Consider the following 25,385-nt stretch of genomic DNA (forward strand, 5'->3'; position numbering starts at 1 on the left):
TAATGCAAAACATTTCACATGGAAGGTATGGATTCATGACAAATTTGATCAGTGTGACCAGGTGAGGTTATGGCAGATAGGAAATTTACAGGTCTGACGTTTTCAGTGAGGGTCAGTGTGTGTGGGAGTATACCCCAGTGAGAGTCAGTGTGTGAGGGACACTGTATCCCGGTGAGAGTCAGTGTGTATGGGAGTTGTAACTCAGTGAGAGTCATTGTGTGTGGGATCTGTACCCCAGTGAGAGTCAGTGTGTGAGGGACACTGTATCCCGGTGAGAGTCAGTGTGTATGGGAGTTGTAACTCAGTGAGAGTCAGTGTGTGTGTGTGGATCTGTACCCCAGTGAGGGTCAGTGTGTGTGTGGGACTGTACCACAGTGAGAGTCAGTGTGTGAGGGACTGTACCCCAGTGAGAGTCAGCATATGAGGGACACTGTACCCCAGTGAGAGTCAGTGTGTGTGTGTGGGACTGTACCCCAGAGAGAGTCAGTGTGTGTGGGATTGTACCCCAGTGAGAGTCAGTGTGGGTGGGACTGTACCCCAGTGAGAGTCAGTGTGTGTGGGAGCTGTATCCCAGTGAGAGTCAGTGTGTGTGGGAGCTGTACCCCAGTGAGAGTCAGTGTGTGTGGGACCCTGTACCCCAGTGAGGGTCAGTGTGTGTGGAGCTGTACCCCAGTGAGAGTCAGTGTGTGGGGGACTGTCCCCCAGTGAGGGTCAGTGTGTGTGGGACTCTGTACCCCAGTGAGAGTCAGTGTGTGTGGGGACTGTACCCCAGTGAGAGTCAGTGTGTGTGGGAGTGTATCCCAGTGAGAGTCAGTGTGTGTGGGACTGTACCCCAGTGAGAGTCAGTGTGTGGGGGACTGTACCCCAGTGAGAGTCAGTGTGTGTGGGGACTGTACCCCAGTGAGAGTCAGTGTGTGTGGGAGTGTATCCCAGTGAGAGTCAGTGTGTGTGGGACTGTACCCCAGTGAGAGTCAGTGTGTGGGGGACTGTACCCCAGTGAGGGTCAGTGTGTGTGGGACTGTACCCCAGTGAGGGTCAGTGTGTGTTGGATTGAGTCCTGGGAGCTATAGAAATTTCCTGAACAGACAAATGGATTGTGCTTTGTAAAGCATGCTTGATCATTTCCATCAATCATAACATGTTGCAACTGAAAGACAGGAAATTAGTTAAAAATACTTGAAGAGCAGGAGTCTTTCAACAAGTCATTTCCTGTTGATTTTCTGCATCATTAGGGATTCTGGCATGAAACTTCCACTTCAGAAAATTTCCCAATCCTGGACATTACAGACACAGAGATTCCAACAGTTTGGAATCTGGGAATGGGGTTTCTGAGGAAGAAACCCATTACTCTTCCCTTCACCTCAGGACCATCAGTAGTTGTGTGAAAGTGGTCATCAGCTCCAGGCACTGGTCAAACCTGGAACTTTACCATTTCAATCTTCCGAACATTGCGAATTGGATAAGGAGCCACATTAACCTGCTGTTTGCTGTCTCTACAACGAGTTATAAGCCAGTAGTTATGAAACAGGAGCATCAAGCAGCACCCAGTCAGGGCCCTGTTATGCTTCCAGAGCAGTGTGTTCTAAACATGACACGAGAATATCCATGTGATCAGGACCCATTCCACTGACTAGATCACCACGAATAGACTCCTCTTCCTCACTCATTAACAACTAGAGCTGTCCACCTCTTCCTTTGATTCCCCACCACCTTCACAGCCCATGGTCATTATCCCACCCCTCCAACCCCTGGTCACTGCTTCTCTGGGTATATGTTACTCCTGTCTCCTCGGACTTTCCCCTTGGGTACCTGTGTGCCCTGGTATTAGCCAATCTGTGTACTGAACTCTGCTACCCGTCTGTCCCCTCAGTCCCTGGTACAGTGCCTTCAGTTTGAGAGAATTCCCCATGACCCATCAGGCAGGAAGGCCACAGATGGAGACGGTGTCTGCTGCAGCTTGTGTTAAACAGCTACTTATTTTTGGGGTGGGGGGGGTATAGTGTTGGAGACAGCAATTTGGTTGGGGCCCCAGGATGTCCCAGAAGTGTATTTCAGAGCCAATCAAATGCTGTTACAGTCACAGTTGTATTGCAGGAAGCCAAGCAGCTGATGAGCACAAAGCAAGATCCCACAAACAGCTTCACGAGAATAAAAAACAAATCACTCTGAGCAGAAATTGGTGTGCAGTTAAATACTGCTCCAGGACACTGAGCTCAATGGGCAGAGAGGAGGGATCTTCACTTAACACCTCATCAAAATAAGGCACTTTCAGCAGCTCTCCCTCAGCACTGACCCTCCGACAGTGCGGCACTCCCTCAGCACTGACCCTCCGACAGTGCGGCACTCCCTCAGCACTGACCCTTTGACAGTGCGGCGCTCCCTCAGCACTGACCCCCCGACAGTGCGGTGCTCCCTCAGCACTGACCCCCGGACAGTGCGGCGCTCCCTCAGCACTGACCCCCCAACAGTGCAGCGCTCCCTCAGCACTGACCCTCCGACAGTGCAGTGCTCCCTCAGCACTGACCCCCGCGACAATGCGGCACTCCTTCAGCACTGACCCCCGCGACAGTGCAGCGCTCCCTCAGCACTGACCCTGCGACAGTGCGGCGCTCCCTCAGCACTGACCCTGCGACAGTGCCCACTCCCTCAGCACAGACCCTCCGACAGTGCGGCACTCCCTCAGCACTGACCCTGCGACAGTGCCCACTCCCTCAGCACAGACCCTCCGACAGTGCGGCACTCCCTCAGCACTGACCCTCTGACAGTGCCCACTCCCTCAGCACTGACCCTCTGACAGTGCCCACTCCCTCAGCACTGACCCTCTGACAGTGTAGCACTCCCTCAGCACTGACCCTCTGACAGTGCAGCTCTCCCTCAGCCCTGACCCTCTGACAGTGCAGCACTCCCTCAGCACTGACCCTCTGACAGTGCAGCTCTCCCTCAGCCCTGACCCTCCGACAGTGCGGCATTCCCTCAGCACTGACCCTCCGACAGTGCGGCACTCCCTCAGCACTGACCCTCCGACAGTGTGGCACTCCCTCAGCACTGACCCTCCGACAGTGCGGCACTCCCTCAGCACTGACCTTTTGACAGTGCAGCTCTCCCTCAGCACTGACCCTCCGACAGTGCATCACTCCCTCAGTACTGCCTTGAGAGGGATGTCCTAGATTTTGTGTTCAAGTCTTTAATGTGAAATTTGAAGTCATAAATACCTGATTTAGGTCAATTGCACACATTGACCAATCACAAACACAGATACAGATTAATAAGGAATGTGATTGTGTTGGGATGTCACAGCCAAAGTGTGGAATTATCAATTCAAAGGCTGTCGCCTTACTTTGTTTTGAAGTACAGAACCACACAGAGCATCCCGACCACACTCAGTCCAATCGTGATGCAGGTTATAGACATAATCTGTCTCTGGTAAATGTCCTCACTCTCTGTGAACAGAAGGAGACAGAAACAATCAAAGTGATTACAATAGCTTTCCATTGATGTCATGGGACTGCACCAAATAACATCGACATGTACTTTCTCTTGCATTTGCATCAGTCAGTATGTGCGCGTCTTGGTTCACACATGTAAATAGTCATGGGAAGGAGTGTTTTGCATGTCCATATTGTTATGACTTGGGGTAAACCCTCCTTCTAAAGTTAAACCAGCAACATAGAAAAGATTTATCTCGTGCAGTCATCTGTAAAAAAATCAAGTGGCCAAGAACTATTTAAAGTAAAAATCAACAACTTTATTTCTTAAAGTATAACAGAGAATAATTAGCTAACCACTATTTACAATTTCTTTCTCTAACTTGTATCTTACATTCCCTTCTGTGATACTAGTCTGATAAAACTCCCAATTAAAATTTACAAAACCACACTTCTTATCTCAAAGCCAGGCAGCTTTTGTCCTTCTATTCAGTTCTTCCTGTGTCTGCTTTCCTTCTTCTTAGGAATTTCTGCATCACAGAAAAGGTACTTTTAAGAGAGCTATTTTCAGGCGGTCTGTTTACAGGCTGGGCCTGACAGTTCTCCTCTCAACTGTTCAATTTTCCCCAGTCTTATACCTCCAAAGTATTTGATTGTGTCATTGGCTTTTAAGATTGTCAATATATAGTCAATTCAAACCGGATTAGAGTTTGACATTTTTTGGGGTATAATTTAAATTAATTGGCTGAATTTAAATTTGTTTTTGTCTCCAGACAACGAGATAATTGAGTTGGTTGACCAAGTGTTACATTGTTACGTTATTGAGAACACTTGGTGTTATGTCTTGCTGCTTTTAACTCTCTTAAAGGTGTCATACACCCACATCTTCATAACCCCATAAGAAAAAAATAAACCATCATAATGAAAAGATGGCTTTAGTTTTTCTCTACTTTTTAAACACATTACCCTAACATACTGATAACCTTAATATAAGTTCACTTTAACTACTTCCCTTCTACATATATATATATATATATATAAAGAACATTAAATAAAGACAAATCTCATCTAAACTCTTATCAGTTAAATCTGCAATAACGCATCTGCGATTACATTCTTAAGACCCATAACATGTATGATGTTTAAATTAAATGTCTATAATATGAGACTTCAATGAAATAGTCTCATATTCTTATCTTTAAAACATTCTAAGAATGTAAGCAGATTGTGGTCAGTGTACACAACCATCTCTTACACATTGTTCGTGACATACACATTGAAATGTTGTAAGGCCAGTAAACTCAGTAGTTCCTCTTCGAATGGGGAGTATTTCCTCTGGTGGATGTTAATCTTCTTCAAAAAGTAACCAACTCGCAATTCAATCCCATCTTCATCTTCCTGTATGAGTACAGCTCCAACTCCAATGTCAATTACATCGATGGCAACTTTAAAAGGTCTTGTGTAGCTACAACTGGTTTGGTGGTTAATGTCAATTTCAAACGGTCGAATGCCTCCTGCCATGGTTCTGTCCACTGAAACTTTGTGTTCTTCAGCAAATTGGTTAATGGTGCCACAGCACTGCTGACGTTTGGTACAAACTTCTGATAGAATCCACTAAGTCCTGAGAATCAAAACACCTCTTTCTTCGAGGTTGGTCTTGGAAATTCCTCAATGGCCTTTGCCTTTACGTTCCGTGGGGTCCACCTTCCATGATCGATGTTATGGCCCAAGAATGCCACCACGGCTTCCGCAAATTCTGTTTTATTTAAGTTTATCACCAAATTTGCTTCTTGTAGTCATTCAAAGAGCTCTGACAACTGTACCATGTGATCTTTCCAGGGCTTACTAAAGATCACTACATCGTCCAAACAGACTGCACAGTTTGTTAACCCAGCCACAACTCTATTAATTGGGATATGGAGGGCGTGCTCTTCATTCCAAAGGGCATCACTTTAAACTGATAGTCGCCCATTTGGGGTTACAAACACAGTAATGTCTTTCACCGACTCTGATAAAGGTACCTGCCAGTAACAGGTATTAAGTCCAACTTGGTGATGTAACTGGCTTGTCTGACTTTCTTGATACAGTCCTCCAATCTAAGAATTGGATATGAGTCTGATTTTGTAACGGCATTGACCTTCTGATAATCCACACAGAATCATTGAGTCCCATCTGGTTTGGGAACCAAGTTGATCAGTGAACTCCACTTGCTCTGGCTTGGTTCAATGATACTCTCATTGAGCAAGGCCTCCACCTCCATCTGGGACCTGTCTGGCTTTGAAAGGATTAAGCCGATAGGGCTGTTGTTTTATTGGATGTCTACTTCGTGTACAATAGCATTAGTCCTCCCCATCAGATTCTTACATTTGCCCTTGTACTGCAATAACAAATTTTTCATCTGCATTCTATCCTCCTTAGACAGAGAGCTTACTAACCTATCCAACTCCTCAAGGACTTGTTCATTTTTTAATCTATTTCAAAACACCTCAAAATCCATATCATCTGGATTTGATTGCTTACTCTGCAGGGCAGTAACTGACACCTGTTTCTCCAGTTCTTTCTCTCTAGTATAATATAGTTCTTTCAACACATTCACATGACATACTCAATATCTTTTTGTTCCTATCTGGCATCTTTGAGATAGTTCACCTGACTCAACTTTTTCTCAATTTCATAGGGACCACTAAACCTGGCTTTGAAGGGACCTCCTATCACTCCTAACACATCATCCCCTCGGGGAAATCGTTCAAGTCTCAGAGCCTTTATCTTCCACCTGCTTCATTCTACACTGTTCCCTCTTGAGATGCTGTTTGGCTAACTCACCTACTCGAGTTAGTCTCTCCCTCACCTCCGATACATAATCTAAGTGTGAGATCTCCGACTTTGGTCCCGTCAATTCTTCTTTAATTAATTTAAAAGGGCCTCTCACTTCATGCCTAAATATTTACTCAAAGGGAGTAAACTGAGTAGATTCATTTGGGGCATCTCTAATGGCAAACAGTACGAATGGGATCCCTTTGTCCCAATCATTCGGGTAATCCTGACAGTACGCTCTCAACATGGTCTTCAAGGTCTGATGCCACAGGGTCTAAAGCTCCCTGGGATTCAGGATGATACACACTGGATTTAAAGTGCTGCATACCTAAGCTCTCCATAACCTCCTTAACCAGCCTCGCAGTAAGATTTGACCCTTGGTCTGACTGAGTCTCTCTGGGTAGCCCATACCATGTGATGAAAGCTACTAACTCCTCGACTAACCTTTTTGCCTTGATACTCCGTAATGGAATTGCCTCTGGAAATCTGGGAGACACATCCATTATGGTGAACAAGTACTGGTTCCCACTTTTAGTTCTCGGGAAAGGATCTACACAATCAATCATAACCTGCGTGAAAGGTTCTTCAAATGGGGAAATTGACGATAATGGGGCTGGCTTTATTACTGTCTGTGCCTTACCTAACATTTGGCATGTATGACACATACGGGAAAAGTTAACCACACCCTTGAACATTCCAGGCCAATAAAAATGTTTTTGTACCTTATCCTGAATCTTTCGTACCCCTGGGTGACTCCTACAGGAAATTCACGTACTACCCATAACACCCCCTGTCTGTCTGCTCCCGGCAACACAATCTGCTGCACTTTGGTCCATTTCTCCTCGGCACTAACCTGCCGTGGTCTCCATCTCAGGATTCTATCTTTCAGATAATAACCCTCCAGAATGTTCTCTGCCTCCTTTTCAGAGTACACATCCACATATATATCTTTTATTGTCCTGTCTTGGTGTTGCAAGCTCCTTAGCCTTTCAGGACTGAACACTTCTGTCAGACCCTCTGCCTGTCCAAGTTTTTCCTGCACCATTCCATCAAGCATCAAGAGTATCCGCTATCTGAACCTCAACTCCTTTATCTTTCTCTTTACTTTTTGCTTCGTGCTGTGACTTATGACAGTGGGATCTGGTTACCACACAGTCTGGGAAAATACCAGGATATTTCTGTTTTAACTCCTCAGTTTCTTGAGCTTCTCTACAACAAGGGCTGTCAATCCCACCTTGGATCTTGCCAAATCATTCCCAAGAACAAACTGAATTGATGGAACTAACTTCCCCAGTCTTGAGTTGGCACTCCAACCTGATCTTACATATGGGAACACTAAATTTCTGTCCGTCTATCCCACAAATTACCACACTGAGGTAACAGATCAGAAAGCGGGCGTGTTCACTTATCCCTTACTATCAGCAACTGGTTAGGTCCTGTATCTCTCAAAATTATAACTTCTTGTCCTTCTCCCCCTGTTCTTTCTGAGTAGACTTTACCCACAGGTGAATTCTTTATTGAGATCAGGTACTAACTCCTTACCCAGCCCCTCCCTGGGCTGTGCACTCTCCTGCAGCTCCTCGGCTCTTCTTGGGGTCTCCTTTACTACCTTCACTAATGCCACTGGCTTAGCTTCTTTTGCCACATCTTTTCCCACAATGCCTTTCTTTAACAACCAGCACTGCGACTTTACATGTCCAAATTCTGGCAGTGAAAACACCTTTCCCCAGTGCCCTTCTGAAACCACCAGCATTGTAACTTTCTGTGTCCCACTCCATTACAGAGCACACACCCGAGAACTTTCACCTCTCTACACCCTCTTGGGATTTTTTTAGTCTGTGGTAAATTCTAACCAGTGCTCTCTACTCTGGGTTTCATGGTGTAGGATCTCCCTTTCTCCCAATTTCTATCCCTCACAGGAAGCTTGCCTTATGCCCCCAGCATGTACTCATCTGATACTTCTGCTGCCCTTTCCACTTCCGGAACTTTCTGTTCCTCCATGTGAATTTTTACCATCTCTGGAACTGAATTTTTAAACTCCTCCAGCAGAATAATCTCTCTTCGTGCCTCAAATGTCCTGTCTGTTTTAAAACAGGCACCTATCGATCAAAATGACTCTGGTTAATTCTTTCGAATTCAACATAAGTTTGACCTGGTTCCTTCTTTGCGTTTCTGAACTATTGTCTATCTGCTTCTGGTACTAATTCATAAGCACTTAAAACAGCCTGTTTAACCTCTTCATAATCTCCTGACCCCTCATCTGACAGCGCGGTGAATACCTCACTAGCTCTGCCGACCAGATTAGCCTGAACTAGCATTACCCACAAACCCTCAGACCACTCCATCTGCCTCGCCAATTTTTCAAATGAAATAAAGACGTCTTCAACATCTTTCTCATCAAAATGTGGCAGAGTTTTGACATATTTATATATATCACTACCTTCTCTTTTAATCTCCACCCTGTTAACTTGACTTTGCTGACTAAGTCACAAATTCTCAAATTCATATTCCCACTCTTTCTCTCTCCCTTTCTTCTCTCTCTCTTTGCTCAGCTAAGAACTTTCTCTCTGTTTTATTTTCCCTCTCTCTCTCCTCTTTCTCTCTATCCTTGTTAATATTCTAACTCCATTTTCCTTAACTGTAATTTAAGTTTTTCTACCTCTACTGCACTTATCTGTTTCTCTGACAGACCCAAGTATTTAGGTAACCCCTTTACAATCTCAGCTTTCCTTTTGTCCTTGGTTAACCCAAATCTAAATTATTTGCTAATTCCAAACGTATGGCCTTTTTCTTTCCTTCTAAACTTTTTTGGCAAACTTGAGAATCATCTTCAAACCCCAGAACCTCTTTAGCAATTTTAAGAGCCATTTCTCTCACTTTTACTTTAATCAACCACAAGTCACCAAAATTAAACAAACTGTCTCATCTACATTTTATTTAAAGAAAAGGGACACTAACCTGCAAGTGTTTAAATCTGCTGGGATTTTCTGTATTCCCAAATCTATTCAAATCTGTCTAAACCAGTTTGAATATGGGTTCAAGCCGCTAAAATGTTACGACACGGGGTAAACCCTCCTGCTTTATTTAAAACCAGTAACACACAGAAGAGATTATCCTGGCAATAATCTGTTAGAATTTGAGTTGTCAAGAACTATTTAAAGTAAAAATTAACAACTTTTTTTCTTAAAGTTTAACAGAGAATAATTAGCTAACTACTATTTTCAATTCCTTCCTCTGACCTTTCACCTTCCCTTCTATAATACTAGTCTGATAAAACCCCCGATTAAGATTTACAAAACCCGGCAGCTTTCGTTCTTTTATTTGGATCTTCCTGGTCTTCTTTTCTTCTTCTTAGGAATTTCTGTGGCACAGGTTACTGATCGCAAAGGTACTTTTAAGAGAGCTATTTTCAGGCAGTCTGGTTACATGCTGGGCTCGGCAGTTCTTCTCTCAACTGTTCAATTTTCTCCGGTCTTAAACACCCAAAACATCTGATTGTGTCATTGGCTTTTAAGATTGTCAACATACTAAATTCAAACTGGATTGGAGTTTGATATTTTATTAAATTGATTGGCCGAATTCAAATTTGTTTTTGTCTCGAGGCAATGAGCTAATCGAGTTGTTTGAGCAAATGTTACGTTGTTACCTTATTGAGGACACTTGGTGCTGTGTCCAGTAGTTCTGCTGCTTTTAACTCTTTTAAAGTACACGCACATCTTCAGATCAATATGTTTATGCACATTTGTGGCTGCGTGTTTCTTCATGGATGCATTTTCATCATTGAGTGCCTCATTCTCCAGAATGTCACTATGCTTTGGTGTTCTGTCCGTAGTCATAGTTCCGATGAGCTAATACAGCTGCTCAGACAAAATCCCTCACTCACTGCAACACCATTTCATTACCCATATCTGAGGAGATGTAAAACCATTGAGTAACTGATGCAACAAAAAGCTGGGCATGCTGAACCCAACTTCAAATCAGTCACTTGAAGCATCAATAAAATATCACCTTCACACAAGGGAATTAACCAGATGTATCAGCAACAGAAAGGAAGCTGGGACCAGAACTGTGTGCGCTCTTGTTCCTTCATCATAAATATCTGATATCACAATCTGCCAATGAGTTGAAAAACAGTGTCACAAAGATAATAAAGGCATGAATTTATATATAGAGAGTGTTTGATGGGGACAGTATAAAGTAAACAAAACTTTACTTTTAGTCTATTTTTAGTTAAAGTGTAGAGAGAGCTTTATTCTGTATCTAACCCCATGTTGTCCCTGTCCTGAGAGTGCTTAATGGGGACAATATAGAGAGACCTTTACTTACACTTAAGAAAAATAGACAGCTGAATCACAGATTGCCATCTTTTCAGTACGATGAGAGGAGGTGGTGTGAAATTGGTCAAATATAAAATAAAGCTGAATAGAGCAGGCTCTTAGAATAGGGCTCTGGGAGAGGAAACCCTGAGGTAAGTGACAAAGTATGATTTTCATCGATTCTGACTCAAAACATGAGACAATGAGATAGGAAGACTTAGATCAAAGTCAGAACAACTCTAGCCCAATGATCCAAGTGGGAGCAGGCAGTTGATAGAGTGGGTGCAGGGAGGAGCAGAGTCCATTCCTGCTCACATCTTGCAGTGTTTGTTGTGGACAGACACACTGAAGATCGCTGCTTTAGTTCCAGAGTCACTGACTGTTCTGAACAAACAGCCGGTCCCCAGAAGAAAAGGAGTCAATTTTCACTTTGATGGGGAAAGTGAGGAAAGAGCAGAAATCATCATCTCAAGTTCCAGACACCTCAAACTGGGATAGTAGCCAATTAGGATTGTGACAGAATGGACCATAGAGACCAGACACTGAGGTGGGGAGGGGGGTGGGGGTGACCAAACACCGAGAGGGGGTAAGACCAGACACTGTGGTGGGGGAGCGTACCAGACATCGATAAGGGGACCAGATGCAGAGAGAAAGATCAGACATGGAAAGACTGAGAATACCGGCAGAGCAAATGAAGTGCAGACACAAATAGAGATTAGACAAAAATACAGATTGAAACATAACAGATCAAGATAAAACATACAGAAACTAAAGCTTTGAGACAAACAGAAAATGCAACTGACACACATAAAGATATAGAATAACAAGAGTGAGTCCATACCCATGAATTCTATTCCCAGATGTTCTGCTGCATTGAGGATTTTGACAATCAGAGAGAGAGAGAGAGAGAGAAAGAAAGAAAGAAAGAATATCGTTAAGCAGTTTGATACTCTTTATGCGATTTGACTGCTGTTTGAGAATTCCGTATGGATTCAGTGACAGAACAGCACTTCCCTACCCACAGATTCAGCTCAGTATCCTGACAGTGTCAGGTGAACAATCAACAAACAGTTCTGGGAGTTACATTATTTTGCATTAAATTGTAGCAGATAAGCGCTAAATTTAGAAACTGCTCGACCTGTTTGTGTGATTTGGGTGTTCAGTTCTGGTGCAGCTTTACCAGATTGAGAAACTGAGCTGTATCTCAGTGAGTTCATCCTTGGATCAGCAAAAGGTAATCGAGCAATCTGAACCTGTTCCACCAATCACTGCCACTCAAACATTAAATACATACAGCAGTAAAATCAAAGGTAATTTACCATTGACGATCCCAGAGGAAATGGCCCACAAAGCTGGCCTGACCTCTGAGACATGGCAATCCCTGTTTCCCAGGTAACATTCTCAATCTCCTGCAAAGTAGATACGCTCTGCAGTGACAGTGAGCAGACAGATCCAATCAGGTCACATCCCACAGCAACAATATGAAAACTCCTCTTTAAATGTGACATCATTATAATTGGATTAAGAAGTTAGCAGAACAATTAGAAACAAATTTTGGAACTTGTTTTAATCATTAGGAAGCAATCTGATAAATATCAGATGGGCTTTTCACAATCAGTGAGGACTCTTACTCATGAATCAGAAGTGAGGACCCCATTAAAAACCAAACCAGACCACAATGAATAAAATGTCACTTTTTATAGTTGAAACAGTGAATATTGTCATCAGATTAAAATGTTACTGGAAAGGTATATAACAGCTCAGCCTATAGGGAGTCTAGCCGCTCAGCCTAGAGGGAATCCAGCAGCTCATCCCATAGAGAGTCTAGTAGCTCAACCTATAGGGAGTCTAGCAGCTCAGCTTATAGGGAGTCTAGCAGCTCAGCCTATAGGGAGTATAGCAGCTCAGCCGAAAGACAGTCTAGCAGCTCAGCCTATAGGGAGTCTAAGAGCTCAGCCTATAGGGAGTCTAGCAGCTCAGCTTATAGGGTCTAGCAGCTCAGTCTAGCAGCTCAGCCTATAGTGTGTCTAGCAGCTCAGCCCACAGGGAGTCTAGCAGCTCAGCCTACAGGGAGTCTAGCAGCTCAGCCCACAGAGAGTCAATCAGCTCAGCCTATAGGGAGTCTAGCAGCTCAGCCTATAGGGAGTCTAGCACTTCAGCCTATAGGGTCTAGCGGCTCAGTCTAGCAGCTCAGCCTATAGGGTGTCTAGCAGCTCAGTCTATAGGGGGTCTAGCAGCTCAGCCTATAGAGAGTCTAGCAGCTCAGCCTATAGGGAGTTTAGCAGCTCAGCCTATAGGGAGTCTAGCAGCTCAGCCTATAGAGAGTCTTGCACTTCAGCCTATAGGGAGTCCAGCAGCTCAGTCTAGCAGCTCAGCCTATAGGGTGTCTACGAGCTCAGCCTACAGGGAGTCTAGTAGTTCAGCCTATAGGGAGTCTAGTAGTTTAGCCCGTAGGGAGTCTAGCAGCTCAGCCTATAGGGAGTCTAGCAACTCAGCCTACAGGGAGTCTAGCAGTTCAGCCTACAGGGAGTCTAGCAGTTCAGACCACAGAGAGTCAATCAGCTCAGCCTACAGGGAGTCTAGCAGCTCAGCCAATAGTGAGTCTAGCTGTTCAGCCTATAGAGAGTCTAGCAGCTTAGTCTATAGAGAGTCTAGCAGATCAGTCTATAGAGAGTGTAGCAGCTCAGCCTATAGAGCATCTAGCAGCTCAGCCTATAGAGAGTCTAGCAGCTCAGCCTATAGGGAGTCTAGCAGCTCAGCCTATAGAGAGTCTAGCACTTCAGCCTATAGGGTCTAGCAGCTCAGTCTAGCAGCTCAGCCTATAGCGTGTCTAGCAGCTCAGCCTATAGGGGGTCTAGCAGCTCAGCCTATAGGGGGTCTAGCAGCTCAGCCTATAGTGAGTCTTGCATTTCAGCCTATAGGGAGTCTAGCAGCTCAGTCTAGCAGCTCAGCCTATAGGGTGTCTAGGAGCTCAGCCTACAGGGATTCTAGCAGCTCAGCCTATAGGGTGTCTAGTAGCTCAACCTATAGAGAGTCTAGCAGCTCAGCCTATAGGGAATCTAGCAGCTCAGCCTATAGGGAGTCTAGCAGCTCAGCCTATAGAGAGTCTAGCAGCTCAGCCTATAGAGAGTCTAGCAGCTCTGCCTATAGAGAGTGTAGCAGCTCAGCCTATAGGGAGTCTAGCAGTTCAGCCTATAGAGAGTCTAGCAGCTCAGCCTATAGAGAGTCTAGCACTTCAGCCTATAGGGTCTAGCAGCTCAGTCTAGCAGCTCAGCCTATAGCGTGTCTAGCAGCTCAGCCTATAGGGGGTCTAGCAGCTCAGCCTATAGAGAGTCTAGCAGCTCAGCCTATAGAGAGTTTAGCAGCTCAGCCTATAGAGTGTCTTGCATTTCAGCCTATAGTGAGTCTTGCATTTCAGCCTATAGGGAGTCTAGCAGCTCAGTCTAGCAGCTCAGCCTATAGGGTGTCTAGGAGCTCAGCCTACAGGGATTCTAGCAGCTCAGCCTATAGGGTGTCTAGTAGCTCAACCTATAGAGAGTCTAGCAGCTCAGCCTATAGGGAATCTAGCAGCTCAGCCTATAGGGAGTCTAGCAGCTCAGCCTACAGGGAGTCTAGCAGCTCAGCCTATAGGGAGTCTAGCAGCTCAGCCTGTAGAGAGTCTAGCAGCTCAGCCCGTAGAGAGTCTAGCAGCTCAGCCTATAGGGAGTCCAGCAGCTCAGCCTATAGAGAGTCTAGCAGCTCAGCCCATAGAGAGTCTAGCAGCTCAGCCTATAGGGAGTCCAGCAGCTCAGCCTATACAGAGTCTAGCAGCTCCATATATAGGGAGTCTAGCAGCTCAGCCCATAGAGAGTATAGCAGCTCAGCCTATAGGAGTCTAGCAGCTCAGCCTATAGGGGGTCTAGCAGCTCAGCCTATAGGGGGTCTAGCAACTCAGCCTACAGGGAGTCTCGCAGCTCAGCCTATAGGGAGTCTTGCAGCGCAGCCTATAGGGAGTCTCGCAGCTCAGCCTATAGGGAGTCCAGCAGCTGAGCGTATAGAGAGTCTAGCAGTTCAGCCTATAGGGAGTCTAGCAGCTCAGCCTATAGAGAGTCTACCAGTCGAGCGTATAGAGAGTCTAGCAGCTCAGCCGATAGGGAGTCTAGCAGCTCAGCCCATAGAGAGTCTAGCAGCTGAGCCTATAGGGAGTCTAGCAGCTCAGCCTATAGGGAGCCTAGCAGCTCAGCCTATAGGGAGCCTAGCAGCTCAGCCTGTAGGGAGTTTGGCAGCTCAGCCTATAAGGAGCCTAGCAGCTCAGCCTATAGAGAGTCCAGCAGCTCAGCCTATAGAGAGTCCAGCAGCTCATCCCATAGAGAGTCTAGCAGCTCAACCTACAGAGAGTCTAGCAGTTCAGCCTATAGGGAGTCTAGCAGCTCAGCCTATAGAAAGTCTAGCAGCTCAGTCTATAGTGAGTCTAGCAGATCAGCCTATAGAGAGTCTAGCAGCTCCGCCTATCGAGGGTGTAGCAGCTCCGCCTATCGAGGGTGTAGCAGCTCCGCCTATAGGGAGTCTAGCAGCTCTGCCTATAGAGAGTGTAACAGCTCAGCCTATAGGGAGTCTAGCAGCTCAACTATAGAGAGTCCAACAGCTCAACCTATAGGGAGTCTAGCAGCTCAACCTATAGGGAGTCTAGCAGCTCAGCCCATAGAGAGTCTAGCAACTCAGCCTATAGGGAGTCTAGCAGCTCAGCCTATAGGGAGTCTAGCAGCTCAGCGTATAGAGAGTCTAGCAGCTCAACCTATAGAGAATCTAGCAGCGCAGCCTATAGGGAGTCTAGCAGCTCAGCCTATAGGGAGTCCAGCAGTTGAGCGTATAGAGAGTCTAGCAGCTCAGCCTATAGGGAGTCTAGCAGCTCAGCCTACAGAGAGTCTAGCAGCTCTGCCTATAGAGAGTGTAACAGCTCAGCCTATAGGGAGTCCAGCAGCTCAATTATAGAGAGTCTAGCAGCTCAGCCTATAGAGAGTCCAGCAGCTCAGCCTATAGAGAGTCCAGCAGCTCAGTCTATAGGGAGCCTAGCAGCTCAGCCCATAGGGAGTCTAGCAGCTCAGCCCATAGGGAGTCTAGCAGCTCAGCCTACAGGGAGTCTAGCAGCTCAGCGTATAGAGAGTCTAGCAGCTCAACCTATAGAGAATCTAGCAGCTCAGCCTATAGGGAGTCTAGCAGCTCAGCCTATAGGGAGTCTCGCAGCGCAGCCTATAGGGAGTCTCGCAGCGCAGCCTATAGGGAGTCCAGCAGTTGAGCGTATAGAGAGTCTAGCAGCTCAGCCTATAGGGAGTCTAGCAGCTCAGCCTACAGAGAGTCTAGCAGCTCTGCCTATAGAGAGTGTAACAGCTCAGCCTATAGAAAGTCTAGCATCTCAACTATAGAGAGTCTAGCAGCTCAGCCTATAGGGAGTCTAGCAGCTCAGCCTACAGGGAGTCTAGCATCTCAACTATAGAGTGTCTAGCAGCTCAGCCTATAGAGAGTCTAGCAGCTCAGCCTATAGAGAGTCTAGCAGCTCAACCTACAGGGAGTCTAGCAGCTCAACCTATAGGGAGTCTCGCAGCGCAGCCTATAGGGAGTCTCGCAGCGCAGCCTATAGGGAGTCCAGCAGTTGAGCGTATAGAGAGTCTAGCAGCTCAGCCTATAGGGAGTCTAGCAGCTCAGCCTACAGAGAGTCTAGCAGCTCTGCCTATAGAGAGTGTAACAGCTCAGCCTATAGAAAGTCTAGCATCTCAACTATAGAGAGTCTAGCAGCTCAGCCTATAGGGAGTCTAGCAGCTCAGCCTACAGGGAGTCTAGCATCTCAACTATAGAGAGTCTAGCAGCTCAGCCTATAGGGAGTCTAGCAGCTCAGCCTATAGGGAGTCTAGCAGCTCAGCCTATAGAGAGTTTAGGAGCTCAGTCTATAGGGAGTCTAGCAGCCCAGCCCATAGAGAGTCTAGCAGCTCAGCCTATAGGACTCTAGCAGCTCAGCCTATAGAGTGTCTAGCAGCTCAGCCTATAGAGAGTCTAGCAGCTCAACCTACAGGGAGTCTAGCAGCTCAACCTATAGGGAGTCTCGCAGCTCAGCCTATAGGGAGTCTCGCAGCGCAGCCTATAGGGAGTCTCACAGCTCAGCCTATAGGGAGTCTTGCAGCTCAACCTGTAGGGAGTCTAGCAGCTCAGCCTATAGGGATTCTCGCAGCTCAGCCTATAGGAGTCTAGCAGCTCAGCCTATAAGAAGTCTAGTAGCTCAACCTATAGAGAGTCTAGCAGCTCAGCCTACAGAAAATCTAGCAGGTCTGCCTATAGGGAGTCTAGCAGCTCAGTCTATAGGTGTCTAGCAGCTCAGCCTATAGGAGTCTAGCAGCTCAGCCTATAGAGTGTCTAGCAGCTCAGCCTATAAGAAGTCTAGTAGCTCAGCCTATAGAGTGTTTAGTAGCTCAGTCTATAGGAGTCTAGCAGCTCAGCCTATAGAGTGTCTAGCAGCTCAGCCTGTAGAGTGTCTAGCAGCTCAGCCTATAGTGAGTCTAGCAGCTCAGTATAGAGGGAGTCTAACACCTCAGCCTGTCTAATCTATCGAATGTTCCAGAAGCTGCTGTCAGTGTCAGTGAAGCTGATCATGTCACCAGCATTCCCACCAAAACACATCTTCCTCACTACTTCGTGACTCCCCTCCATCAATATCCTGCAACAGTAAATTGAAGGAGACTTTCACTAGCCTCCAATCTGTTGAGAATTACCTCCAACACTGATACAGGAGGTCTGTGTTCAAGTCTCAACTGTTCCATGTGTGAGTCACACCACATCCAGACAGAGTGATCAGAAAATATCAGGAAAGTCTCTGAACATTCAGCACATCTCCCGACGTATCTCTGCTGGGCAGCCAATAGCAGGTGCAGGACTGTGACAAAGGCTGACTCAGTCAGGCGGCCAGATCCAGCTTGTGTAAACTTAGAGGATTTGTCAAAAGTGGCTTAGCTGCAGAAACCCTAATTTGGCACAGTAACAGTGAGCGGTGATGTGACAGCACAGACTCACAGAATAGACACAATACGCAGGAAAGGGAAAACACATTTCAGAAGGTGAAACCCTCTCAGCTGAGCTCAACAACAAAATACTCCATAACTGAAAGGGCATCACTCAAGATGTGCCATAGCAAACAAGACTGGGAAATGAGACCAGTGTAGGTAAGAGCCTATTGACAAACATGGACATAATGGGCCAAATGGCCACCAGCAACTGCCTGCACTCACGGACATTGACATTGGGTTTATGGAGTGGAGACCAGGAGAAAGGGGGCAGGACCTCCTCAGTTCAAAATCGGGCTGGCAGTTTGCAAATGGTTTGTAGAAAAGTTCAATATTAAATAATAAAATACAGGGAAAGGATCTTGTTAAAATATGTCATTAACAGATGCAGTGACAATGCAGGGTAGATGTTCAGCTGAGGTTTAAATAATGGAACAAAATCCTTCCCTGTTCTGAAAGAATTAGAGCCTAAAGGTGACAATCAGAATAAACTCAACTCTACCACTCTCCGAGAGTCACCTCATCGCTGCCTTTACCCTCCCATCACACTCCCTTTAAAATACACCCAGCTTCCATCCTGAATGCAGGAATTGCTGAATCCTAGTGGAACATAGCCCAAAGGAGTTTTCAGAGATAACATACAGGGATAAGGTTCCACTGGGAATGGGGAATACTGGGATAAGGTTCCACTGGGGGGTGGGGAATACAGGGATAAGATTCCACTGGGGGGTGGGGAATAGAGGGATAAGGTTCCACTGGGGGGTGGGGAATACTGGGATAAAGTTCCACTGGGGGTGGGGAATAGAGGGATAAGGTTCCACTGGGAATGGGGAATACAGGGATAAGGCTCCACTGGGGGTGGGGAATACTGGGATAAGGTTCCACTGCGGGTGGGGAATAGAGGGATAAGGTTCCACTGGGGGTGGGGAATACAGGGATAAGGCTCCACTGGGGGTGGGGAATACAGGGATAAGGCTCCACTGGGGGGTGGGGAATAGAGGGATAAGGTTCCACTGGGGGGGTGGGGAATAGAGGGATAAGGTTCCACTGGGGGGTGGGGAATACTGGGATAAGGTTCCACTGGGGGTGGGGAATAGAGGGATAAGGTTCCACTGGGAATGGGGAATACAGGGATAAGGTACCACTGGAAATGGGGAATAGAGGGATAAGGTACCACTGCAGGTGGGGTATAGAGGGATAAGGTTCCACTGGGGGGGGGCGGGGGGGGAATACAGGGAAAAGGTTCCACTGGGGGGTGGGGAATACTGGGATAAGGTTCCACTGGGGGGTGGGGAATAGAGGGATAAGGTTCCACTGGGGGGTGGGGAATAGAGGGATAAGGTTCCATTGGGGGGTGAGGAATACAGGGATAAGGATCCACTGGGGGGGTGGGGAATGCAGGGATAACGTTCCACTGGGGGGTGGGGAATAGAGGGATAAGGTTCATTGGGGGTGGGGAATACAGGGATAAGGTACCACTGGGGGTGGGGAATACAGGGATAAGGTACCACTGGGGGTGGGGAATAGCGGGATAAGGCTTCACTGGGGACAATAGACAGTGAAGAAAGGGGCCTCTTGTGGCACAGTGATAGTTGTATCCCTATCCCTGGGTTCAAGTCCCACCTACCCCTGAGCTGGACGGTACCCTCTCTGAACAGGCTGATTAGTACCAGGTTATAGCTCAACAGGTTTATTTGGAAGCAGTAGCTTTCGGAGCGCTGCTCCTTCATCAGGTGGCAATATCTGAACAGTGAAGTGTTCCAGTGAGTGAGCAAGTTAGGGACTATTCTAGAAATAATGAAGGATCCACAGACTCTCACAGAACCAGTCTGACTAGATTCAAATCCAAAGTATTCATTAGTTTCCTAATTCAGAAATAATGGCACACTCCCCAGAAAAATAAATTATTGCAGCTTTCGTTTGACATACAAACTAACTGAAATTTAGGCCGTTAAATGTTTTACAACTAAACACCAATCAGTAACAGCCCAATTTCACTGTTTGACATAAAACAAGTTGTTGCAAATTAACAGCAGGTTTTACTAATCTGCCTTTAATTAACACAATCAGTTGTAAATGGCAGAGATGTGAAACGTCCAGTTGACTGAGTTCAGTCTGTTTTCTACCATCACAGCCTCACCATCATCCCTGATTGTCAGCACAATACCTGAGGAGGGAATCTTATCAGTATGTCACTGACTGGACCAACTGCGGAAAAATCACAGGGCAGAGTACAGGGGAATGGCGGAAGGAGTGGAAACCTCATGAGTAGTGTGGAGTAATTTTGGTTCTGCAGTTTATATAACAGTCCACATTTCACGACTGAATGGATTGATTACAATAACAAGTCCCAGCGTCCTGACTAAACAAGGCAATGCCACCCAACTGTGCAAAATATATCACACAGATTGGAATAGGCACAGGGCCCAGAGACAGAACACAGCACAAATGGGCAGGCAGAGAGGGGCAAGGGGGGAGAGGGGGGGAATGTGGGAGTGGAAAATGGGCAGAGTGGCAAGTGGGGGGGTGGAGGGGAGAGAGGAGTGGGATGGGGAAGTGGGGGGGGTTGGAAGGGGTAGGGTTTGGAAGGCGGGGGGAGGGGAAGTGAGAAGTAGAGGGAAGTGGGAGGGTTTGAGCAGGGAGGGGGAGAGGGGAGTGGGAGGGGGAGGCAGGAGTCAGGAGTGGGAAGTCGGGGTGAGGGGAGTAGGAAGTGGGGGGGGGTGGAGGGAGTGGAGAGGGAGGAGTGAGAAGGAGTGAGTGGGAAGTGGGGGGGGGAATGGAAAGGGTGTGGGAAGGGGGAGAGGAAAGTGGGGGGTGTATGGGGGGGAGAGGGAGGAGGTGAAGGGGTGATGGAGGGGGAAGGGATTAGTTTTAGATGTGGGTGTGGGCTGCCATCACTATTGGAACAGTCAGTCAGTCACCAACTGGTTGAGCAGCAGGAGACAGGGAGTAGTAGTTGAAGGGAGTTTCTCGAAATGGAGAAAGGTGACCAGTGGTGTTCCACAGGGATCAGTGTTGGGGCCACTGTTGTTTGTGATCTACATAAATGATCTGGAAGAGGGCACTGTTGGTATGATCAGCAAGTTTGCAGATGACACAAAAATTGGTGGAGTAGCAGAAAGCATAAGGGACTGTCAGAGAACACAGGAGGATATAGATAGACTGGAGAGTTGGGCAGAGAAGTGGCAGATGGAGTTCAATCCAGGCAAATGTGAGGTGTTGCATTTTGGGAAGTCTAATTCAAGACCGAATTATACAGTAAACGGAAGAGCCTTGGGAAAAGTTGATGAGCAGATAGATCTGGGAGTTCAGGTTCATTGTACCCTGAAGGTGGCTGCACGGGTGGATAGAGTGGTCAAGAAGGCATATGGTATGGTTGCCTTCATCGAACGGGGTATTAAATATAAGAGCTGACAGGTCATGTTAAAATTGTACAAGACATTGGTTCAGCCACATTCAGAATACTGTGTACAGTTCTGGTCGCCACATTACCAAAAGGATGTGGACCCTTTGGAGAGGGTGCGGAGAAGGTTTACGAGGATGTTGCCTGGTATGGAAGGTGCTAGCTATGAAGAGAGGTTGAGTAGGTTAGATTTGTTTCATTAGAAAAATGAGATTGAGAGGGGACCTGATTGAGGTTTAAAAACACACGAAGGGTATAGACAGGGTGGATAGAGATAAGCTTTTTCCCAGGGTGAAGAATTCAATAACGAGAGGCCACGTGTTCAGGTGAGAGGAGATCAGTTTAAGGGAGATACACATGGAAAGTACTTCCCACAGAGGGCAGTGGGTGTCTGGAACACGTTGCCAGCAGAGGTAGTGGAGGCAGGCACGGGAGATTCATTTAAGGTGCGTCTGGACAGATGCGTGAGGAGGTGGGGAGCAGAGGGATACAGATGCTTAGGAAGTGGGTGACAGGTTTAGACAGTGGATTTGGATCAGCTCAGGCTTGGAGGGCCGAAGGGTCTGTTCCTGGGCTGTAAATTTTCATGTGTGGGATTGGGAACATGTAAGACATCAGCCCATGAGTAAAGTTCAGAACTTTTGGTCAGTGAAGACGGAAACAGGAACAGGAAGTGATGGGAACAGAATAAACACAGAGTTCTGGAGAAACTCAGCATCTGTGGGGGAAGAAACAGAGTTACTGTTTCGAGTCCAGTTTTGATTCTTCTCTCCAGTAGTCTATTATTTCAGATTTCCAGCATCCACACTATTTAGCTTTTATTCCATCCTTATAATCCGAGGTCACCACTAAAACTGTTGTATCCCATCAAGGAGAGCCATTACCTCTATTTCTCGAAATATTATTTATTCAAGAGGGCTATTCTCTGAGAGGAAGGATTGGCACGGTGAACCCACACTGAATGGCAGAGTTTTAAAGTGGATAGAGGAACTGGAGCATGTCTGTTGAACTTCGACAGCGTCAGGTTATATTGGGAGATGGTTCTTAAAATGGAAGTTTGAGTGTTATAAATAGAAAATGTAATAGCGACCGGGGAACACAAATTCGAGATTTGGGGTAAAAAATGCAGTGAGAAGATTTTGTTTTCACATGAACCTGAAAGAGTTGGCCCTTGCTGCCTCTAAGGGCAGTGGACATAGAAAAGATCAATGTTTTCACAAACAAATTGGACGGGAACAGGAAGGAAAGAAACTTGCAGGGCTACAGGGAAATGCAGAGGAACTGAACTCACTGAATTGCTCTATAGAGAGCTGGCTAGACTGGATGTGCAGAATGGCCTCTGGTTTTATGATGACTGTACAATTCCACACGGAGTAACCAGAGTAATTTGGTTTCTTTGTATCTAATTATCCGCTCCATATGCACAGAATGTGGAGGGTAACGACACTGTGTCTTGTCTAGGACCCCAGCCAACAGCATGAGACTGAAAACAATCTATTGACTGTCCAAATATGTACAGACACAAATGGTGATTTGGGATTTTGGGACTTTTGCCCCCATTCTGCAACTTCACAGCAAAGGCTTCTATCACTACGGCAACAGCTGACATTACCCCCTCAGAAAGTAGAAAACATTGAACGTACTTGGATCTGATAAAATTGAATCAGTTTTCGGTAAATACTGATCGCAGCGAACACCTTGGTAACCCTCTTTGCACCTGGAATAAAGGGGAGACAGAAGGTTAATTCGATAAATCACCAAAGCTCAGCTCTTAACAAACACAAAACAAGATTCTTTCAGACTTGAGTTTGTCAAAAAGCAACATTGATTATTCATGGTTGGAGCAAAATAGTCTCACAATGGGGTTTTGCAAAACTTGACTCACACGAACAGACTGACAGAGGTTGTCATTCCCCGGATAGCTGGTATTTTCTCAGCCTTTACCTACAGGGTCACCCCCTGCTTCAGCAATGAGACCTTCCTCATACCAATCTCCAAAGACTCGGAGAGTTTCAGTTTCCTCCGAGCTGCCTGGGAAGGTGGTGCCCAGAGGCTGGTGAGGAGTAAATATTCGAATCCACACAACTGGCAACACAGCGAGAGCAATCTGGAGTCATTTCTCTTCTTAACAGCAAGCACACAATGGATCATGTGACATATTCTTCAGCGATAATTTATACTGTGCAATGGATTCTAAACAATCTCTGCCTGCAAACAGGACTCGGGTGAAATGATGGTGATGTCAATGCAAAGGAACACAGCAGGGGCTTATAAAGGAGGGAAACCCCTGAGTCAGTCTAAATCCTCATTTAAAGAGGACAGGATACATTGGGTACAGACAGCATGGATTTGATGAACCTGATTGAATTGTTTGAAGAAGTAGCAGCAGGTTGATCAGGGTAATGAGGTTTTATTTAGTTACTCGTGGGGAAGGGGCATCGCTGACTGGGGGAACATTTATTGCCCCTCCATAGCTGCCTTTGAGAAGGTGATGGTGAGTTGCTGCAGACTGTGTGCTGTAGGTTAATCTACAATGCTGTTAGGAAGGGAATTCCAGTGACACGGAAGGAATGGCGATATATTTCCAAGGCGGGATGGTGAGAAGCTTGCAGGGGGTGGTGTTCCCATGTATCCTTCTGGATGGAAATGGTCATGGGTTTGGAAGGTACTGTCTGAGGATCTCTGGTGAATTTCTGCAGTGCATCTTGTAGATGGCACACACTGCTGCTACTGAGCATGGGTCGTGGAGGGAGGGGATGTTTGTGGATGTGATGCCAAAGAAAGGGCTACTCAAGTTCAAGTTTGATGTGGTTAACCTGGATTTCAACAAGGTTCTGGATAAGGGCCCAGGTGGCAGACTGTTCAGGAAAAGGAAGGCCCGTGCGATGCAAATGGAAGTGGCAATTTGGGTCAAAGTATCCCGGTGACAGAAAGCAAACAATATGGTTGATGTGTTTCACTGTGAGTCTCTCCAAGGCTCTTCCCATTAATGGCTCCTATCATGGATGCAAATGAGGAAGGAATTTGTAGATGGAATGGAAGAAGTCTGTGTGAGCCATGGGGAAGATAGCAATGGACTGGCACAGTGTGGTGAAAGGAGTTCAGTCCTGCAAAGTGGGAGGTGCTGTATTTGGGGGATGGGGAGGTGTAAACAAGCCAGAAGAATTAGACAATAATGGGTCAGCTTCTGACAGGCAGAGAAACAGAGGGAGCTTGCAATTCCAACTCCCAGATCCCAGAAAGGGAACCGGGGCAGCTTGATACAGTGGTTCAGGTGGCAAACAGGCAATGCGACTCTGAGAAGGTGGTAGTGAGATGCCTCCCTGAACAGCTGTAATTCATCAGAGGAGCCATACAAGGAGGTTGCAGGAATGGAGAACAGTGTGGGGTGATTAGACTGGCTGGGGTATATGTCTCATGGATAGAGGATGCTGAGAAAAGGTTGGATGAAAGTGGATAATAGAGGGTGATATGGAAGAGATAGGATCGGTCTATTTACTTTCCACAGAAAAATAATATCTGTGAATCATCGAGGGTAGTAAGAAGGATATTTAACTAACCCAAGGGGAATAAGGGAGTAAGGATCCCATTTTCTGGAACAGCTCATGCACAGGCCCCACACTTCCTACAGGCTCTAATCCTGTCTGTGATTCTACAGAGGCCTAGCTCCTCTTTCATATACAGACCCCTTTCTGCTCCACACACAGACACTTTACCCAGGTTCCCTTGAGCTTTGTTCCTGCTATGGCACCTTCATGCCCATGCCCCACCCACTCCCCAGTGGGGCCACACCTACTCTCCCAACAGGGACTCTCACACTCTCCTGTGAGGTCTCGCCTGCTCTCCCATTGGGCCACACCCACTCTCCCTCTGGGACCTTGCATTATCTCCATCAGAGAGCCCGATCAATCCTCCACCCACACACTGACCTCCAACTCCTTCATCACCCCTCACCCCATCAGCCAGAAGTATCAAGTGGATGATCTATCTCAGCCTCTCCTTCAGTTCCCCAGCATCACAGATACCATTCTTCAGCCATGTCACCCTGGACATGAAGAAATGGACATTACAGAAGCTATGGGCTTCTGGTTAATTACACCATTCCAACAACAATTCTGATGACGGTAACGCTCCCCTAGTGAAGCTGTTCCAGTACAGTTACAACACTGGCATCTACTCGACACTGTGGAAGATTGCCCAGGTATGTCATGTTCACAAAACACAGAACAATTCCAACCTGGCCAGTTACCAGCCCATGGGTCTACTCTCGATCGTCAGTGAAATGCTGGAAGGTGTCAGCAACAGTGCTGTCAAGCAGCACCTGCTCCACGTTACACATGCTTTTCCCAGAGTTATCACAAAAATATTTTTTGATCAAAATAGGCAAAAGTTCTCGTTT

General features: G+C 46.5%; 1 protein-coding gene across 1 annotated transcript in view; it reads right to left on the bottom strand.

Moving 5' to 3' along the window:
- The window catches only part of LOC132834976 (pro-neuregulin-3, membrane-bound isoform-like), a 612,621-nt gene that overhangs the window by 15,280 nt on the left and 571,956 nt on the right, over positions 1-25,385 (bottom strand). The window contains exons 3-5 of the mRNA XM_060854144.1: positions 22,630-22,703; positions 11,397-11,423; positions 3,338-3,440 (exon numbers count right to left, since the gene is read on the bottom strand). Of these exons, the coding sequence (XP_060710127.1) occupies positions 3,338-3,440; positions 11,397-11,423; positions 22,630-22,703 (204 nt within the window). The remainder of the gene's footprint in view (positions 1-3,337; positions 3,441-11,396; positions 11,424-22,629; positions 22,704-25,385) is intronic.

This window comes from Hemiscyllium ocellatum, chromosome 43 (genome assembly GCF_020745735.1).
Source record: "Hemiscyllium ocellatum isolate sHemOce1 chromosome 43, sHemOce1.pat.X.cur, whole genome shotgun sequence".
Classification (NCBI taxonomy): domain Eukaryota; kingdom Metazoa; phylum Chordata; class Chondrichthyes; order Orectolobiformes; family Hemiscylliidae; genus Hemiscyllium; species Hemiscyllium ocellatum.